The following is a 5,663-nucleotide window of genomic DNA, read 5'->3' as shown; positions in this document are numbered from 1 at the left end:
GTCGCTATGCCGAGAAGGGCAGAGTGGCTGTGGTGCCTGTGCTTGCGTGTTCTCGCGTGTGTGTGCATGTGTGCACGTGCCTGTGTGTGCTGCCGTGACGTCGGCTTCCGCCCTCCTTCCCACAGCGCCTGTGACCCGGCTGTAGGCGGGACATCACAGTGACACTTACAGACTTCCTGGTTAGGGGACCAGCACGGTGTGGTGCCTGAAGCGTGGCCTCCGCTGCGGGCACTGTCCTTGGGGCCCCGACATTGGGTCCTTGCACCTCGCCTTCCCGTTCCGTCTCATTCTGTGAGATGCGGGGTTCACCTGCTGCCTGCGAGTGCACCCTGCCTTGCCCCGCGTCTCAGGCCCAGCGCTCTGTCCCTGTCTCCTGCACCGTGACGAGTCCGTTCCGAGGATGGCCTGTGTCGCCTGCTCCCCGCCCCCGTCCGTTCCTCTGTCACTTTGCTGAGACTTTGAGTCTTGAACGCTCAGAGCCCAAGAGGAAGTCCCCTGAACTCGCAGAGCGCACGTGTGCTGCGGTCTGCTTGCAGCTGAAGTCTTGCCTGATTCTGTCACTGTCGTTCGAACCCCTAACCACGTTCCATCCTAACCCGCAACCGCACTAGGACTTAGAAATGAGAAGCCCGGCGCCCGTGATGGGAACAGCGGCGTGACAGACCGTCACACAGCACGCCCCGGTGTGCAGCAGGGAGCTCTCGCAGGCCGAGCTGTGCAGCCAGCTCCCAGATCGAGCCACAGAGTGTTGCCAGCAGCCCGCCCCCACCCGTCACCACTCCCCAGGGGCGACCACTGCCCGACTCCGCAGTGGGACTCATTTTGTACTCCCTACAAACCGCTCACACAGCGTCAGCTCTGTGCCTGGCGTCTGGCTCAGCGGTAATGTCTGTGAGGTTCATGCACGCTGTGGCCGCGTGGCGCCCCTTTATTCATCCGTGTTACCGGTGACAGTCGCTGGCTGGCTTCCTGGTATGGGCTGTTACTGGCCACCATGAACCCTCCAGTGTGTGTCTTTGGGTGGACACGTCTGCAGTCCTCGGGTACATGTGCCCAACCTCAGCAGATGCCACCAGACTGTTCCGGCGTGGGTGCTCCCGCGACACTCCCCCCAGCAGAACGTCAGGTGCTGGCTGCCCCTCGTCTTAGCCATGCCGGTGGTGTAGCAGGCTGACTATGGCCTGAATTTGCGTTTCCCTGACAGCCCGTGAGGTTGGGAAATGCATTCCTGTTTATGGGCCCTTTGCAAATTTTTTTCTGTCAGGTGTCTGTTCAAGTCTTTTGTCCATTTTTCTCTTGGGCTGTTGTCTTCTTTATATGGAGAAACTCTTTACATATGGTGGATCTGAATCATCATCGGAGTTACGAATTAGCTGTTTTCCTTCTCCCGTTGTGCGGCTCGCACTTTCCCCTTTTCTTGGGTATGTACCTTCTCGCTACTTCTATTGATTTGTTACTTAAATTTCTTTTTCTGAGTATCAGAACCTGCCTCAACTGAGCTAAACAGCAACGTGGGAGTTGTTATGGGCGCACGGGGTGAGCCGGGAGACCCCGGTGTCGGAGGCTGGCTGGGCCCCGGAAGGACGGGAACTGGGGGCCGTGAGGCCGGTGCCGTCCACGTCCGCCATCTGCACATCATGCTCCCTGTGCCCGTCTCTGCTCGTCCTCCCCTAACGCTGCTTCTCGCACGTCTGCTTCATTCTCCTCCTCTCTGCCGACCCACTTTCCTGCTGCTTCTAGAACATACGTCCCCTAGGACATCTCACCAGGGACCGTCTTTCTCAGGCCACATTCTGAATTCCTGGGACTCGTCACATCGAGCCGGCGTGCAGAGCGCCCCCCATTCTGACAGGCTGTCACTTCCCTCTTCCCACAGAGTAGGTTCTTCCGCGCTGCCGTGTGAACGGAGACAGCTTTCGGCGGAAGATGCTAAGCAGAAGCCTGGGGTCCGATGCTGTTCAGGGACACAGTCCTTCGTCGTGACTCACGCATTCTTGTTTTGCAGCGTCTAGACCGAAGCATTTGCTGGTGTTCATCAACCCATTTGGAGGGAAAGGACGAGGCGAGAGGATCTACGCGAGGAAGGTGGCGCCGCTGTTCACGTTGGCCTCCATCACCACCGAAATCATCGGTAAGTGGCGAGTCTGCCAGCTACGCAGACGTCGATGTGGGGACGCGTCCCGTACGCTCACTAGAGACCGTCATCAGATCAGCGTAAGCGAACCCGAACGTGTGGCTTTACAAATCAGAACGAGAAGAACGCACGGGAAAGAACACAGTTTTCTAGCCAAGACCTCGCTGTAGAGCGCCGAGGAAAAACGCTAAGCAGGCGATGGACAGAGAGCGGGGCGGAGGATTCTGCAAGAGACGCAGCGATTCATGAGTCTGAGAAGCAATTTCACCACAAGGGGCATTTCAGGGACCATAGCGCGAGGCCACGTCCCTGGACCGAGTTTCTGGTGCAGTTTCTCGATGCCGGGAGGGCGGTCCCTCCCCTGCCAGGCCGAGGGTCTCGTGTACACTGTCCAAGAGTGCCTGGCAGGGGGCCGCTGGACTGGGTCAGGAGCCTGAAAAGGGAGGGTTTTGCCCAGCGTTCCAGTTTTCTAGGCCTCTCCTGGGGAAACAACTGGATGTCCACAGACGGCGATGGACACAGGTGTCCTTTGCCACAGTTTATATAATAGCAAAACACTGATAACAAATGCCCCCAAACGGGAGACAGAAAAACTGAAGGACTAGCAACTCTGCAGGAACAGGACATAGTCCTCTAAAATAGTCTTTACCAAGAATTTTTAACAATACAAAAAATGATCGTGACATGGTATCGGGAAAGCTGTGACACGAAATTTCGTGTACGGCAGAATTTCAGTAGAGATTTTGTTTCTCACGTTGAATTTACAGACTCTGGACTAATTATATGTTTTCTATATTTTGGTATATTCTAAAATTTTTTAAGTAACTTGGATGATAAGGAAAAAATATAAAATAGGAGAGTAATTTCTTTTAAGTCAGTCATTATTCGTCGGCAGTTAAATGCCAAGAACGTGACGCCTCTGCCCCGGGGTATGTTCCGAGAGAGGGTCGCGTGCCATCAAGGTCACCTCAGTTTGTTTCTCCAAGAGGGATTGGGGCTAGATCTACGAAGGGACTTCGTGTGGGAAATCCTCCTGAGGATTCTAGAGGGCCTCATTTTAAGAGAATGGTGTATTTGCCTTTATTTTTAAGTGAGGGTCCGGATGTGTGAATACAGAGCATCTGACATAGTATCATCCCCACAGTTACCGAACGTGCTAATCACGCCAAGGAGAGTCTGTACGAGATGAACATAGACACGTACGATGGGTGAGTAGGCGTCTTTCATCTTGATTAAGCGGTAAATTCTAAGCAGGTTTCACCCATCTGTCTTAGTTTTTTTTTTTGGCTCCCTTTCTACCATTTTTTCTCCTAAGTTGTAAAAGTAAACACGTTTCTCGTAGAAAATTAGAAAAGGCAGAGTTCGGCGTCCTGCGTCCTCTGCTACCCGGAGGGAACCGCCGTGTAATGGGTTTGTTTTCCTTCGCGTCTTACTATACTGCCTGGGCTCATTCGAAAGGGTGTTACAGACACGGTCACCTGTTGTCCCCAGATAGCTCAGTCTCTAGTTCCTGACAACCGGGGTATTCTCTTACAGAACCAGAACACGATGGTCCCGGTACAACACTTATCTATGTGCCGCCTTTACTCGGATTCTGCCGCTTGTCCCCTTAGTTCTTGATGGCACGCGAAAACTCGGGATCACGCGCTGCCTTCAGATGCGGTTGTCATGCCTCTCTGGTCTCCCGTAACATGCAGCCGTCGGCCTTCCTCGGGGCGGCTGAATCGGGAGGGCGCCAGCCGGTCACTCTGTGGCGAGTGTCCCCATTCGGGTCTGTGTGGTGTCTGCTCTTAGTCAGAGCCCGGTGTGCGGTGCTGGCTGCTGCGACACAGAATGAGTATGGTGCCGGCACCGCCCGTCCTACGATTTCACATTTGTGTCGTCTGTCCTGCCGGCACGCCAGGTCCTGGAGAGCCGGCCTCCTCTGCCTGCAGCACAGCTGTCCCGCAGCTGGCACGGCTGGCACGTGGCACCGGGGAAGGGTGGTCGATTCCACGGGAGGAAAGCGGCTTAGAGGCGCCGCGGGATCAGGCCCGCGTTTCGGAAAGATACTTCTGAAGGCCACGTGGCGAGCAGCAGTGACGGGGGCTTAGACCCAGGGAGGTCAGGGGAGGGTCTGCGTTGTGGACAAGCTGGCTGGATAGTGGCAGAGGGCACGGGCACAGGGGATGGTCTCCAGGACGTCTGGGGAGAGTCGGCTGGTGCCAGTGACCACTGGCTCTTAAAGACAGGGATTCCCAGCCCCGTGCCGGCAGCCGTGTCGAGCCACAAGACGAGGGTCGAAGCAGGGTTAACGATGACAGCACAGCCAGTGTAGGGAATGTCAGCGGCCGTGGGCTCAGCTGGGCGAGGTGGCCCTCCCAGTCTGGCCAGCGAGGAGGCTAAAGGGTGGCTGAGCGCCGGATGGCTGAGGTCCGATCCTGGTCTGTGCCTCGCCTGCAGTGAGGTCCAGGTGATGGCGCCACCCCTGCGCCCCGTGTCAGTGCTGCTGAGGAGGCTCTAGGAGTCACAAAGCTGGGGTTCTCAAGAGGGCCCTGGGGCCGTCAGGCCGTGTGCAGAGTGGCCCTGGACCAGGGCCTCTGGGAAATAGACGTGCGAGTCACACACTGGGAGTCGGGTCAGTGTTCCCCAAGGGGATGCAGGTCAGCTCAGGGACAGCAGCCCGGGACAGCAGGTCGGGGACAGTAGCCGGGGGACAGCAGTGGGTGGAGTTACCCAACAGAAATGGGAAAGAAGCATCGGGTGGGGACTGGGAGGGACCTTCAGGAGGGCAGGGGCCGCTGTCACCTGTCACGGGTCCAGCTTCCAGAACGCCCGCCGGGTGTTGGCCGAGTTCCTGGGGGCCTTGGGAGTCTGTTCTGGTTTTCTTCTGTCTGGCGATGTTTTAGCAGCTAGGCCTGAAGGGAGGAACAGGCTCATGGGCTGAAGAGGTGGTGGCATTCTCTGCCTTGAGTGGAGCCTGAGGGACACAGCAGGGCCTGGCACTTGGTCTTTGGCCTGCCCGTTGTGGCCTCTGGGAGCCTTGGCCTCCCGGTGGATGCGACGTGGGTCAGAGGTCTGTGCTCCAGGGCTGGGCACTACATGGGGCCGGAAATCTCTGACCGCAGGAAGGAGAGGGACGTGCTCCAGGGGGCAGGGCACGAGCTCCAGGAAGTCAGTGGCCACCGAGCCGGCTGCACTGTGGGCCACCCTGGTGTCCCCAGGGGTTGAGACTGTCCAGCCGCCTGTGACACGCTGCCCCTCACAGGAATGCCGTGACAATCCATGGAGAGGGGGTCGGGGACAGCGGTGTGGGGACACTAACGCACCCGTGGGGGTCAGGGACGGCGGTGTGGGGACACTAACACACCCGTGTTGCTCCCGCAGCGTCGTCTGCGTCGGTGGGGACGGCATGTTCAGCGAGGTCCTGCACGGCCTGGTCGGCAGGACGCAGAGGAGCGCTGGGGTGGACCAGAACCAGCCGCGGGCGGCGCTGGTGCCCAGCTCGCTACGCATCGGCGTCATCCCCGCAGGTACGGCCCGGCCCCCG

At 57.9% G+C, this 5,663-nt stretch overlaps 1 protein-coding gene across 1 annotated transcript in view; it reads left to right on the top strand.

Annotated features, from left to right (window-relative positions):
* Positions 1–5,663, top strand: part of CERK (ceramide kinase) — a 24,985-nt gene that overhangs the window by 1,389 nt on the left and 17,933 nt on the right. The window contains 3 exon segments of the mRNA XM_023523688.1: positions 1,991–2,131; positions 3,279–3,342; positions 5,501–5,656. Coding sequence (XP_023379456.1) covers positions 1,991–2,131; positions 3,279–3,342; positions 5,501–5,656 — 361 coding nt within the window.

The sequence above is a fragment of the Pteropus vampyrus genome, unplaced genomic scaffold (genome assembly GCF_000151845.1).
Source record: "Pteropus vampyrus isolate Shadow unplaced genomic scaffold, Pvam_2.0 Scaffold401, whole genome shotgun sequence".
In the NCBI taxonomy this organism is placed as follows: domain Eukaryota; kingdom Metazoa; phylum Chordata; class Mammalia; order Chiroptera; family Pteropodidae; genus Pteropus; species Pteropus vampyrus.
The sequence above is the reverse complement of the archived record's forward strand: the minus strand, read 5'-3'. Positions and strand labels throughout refer to the sequence as shown.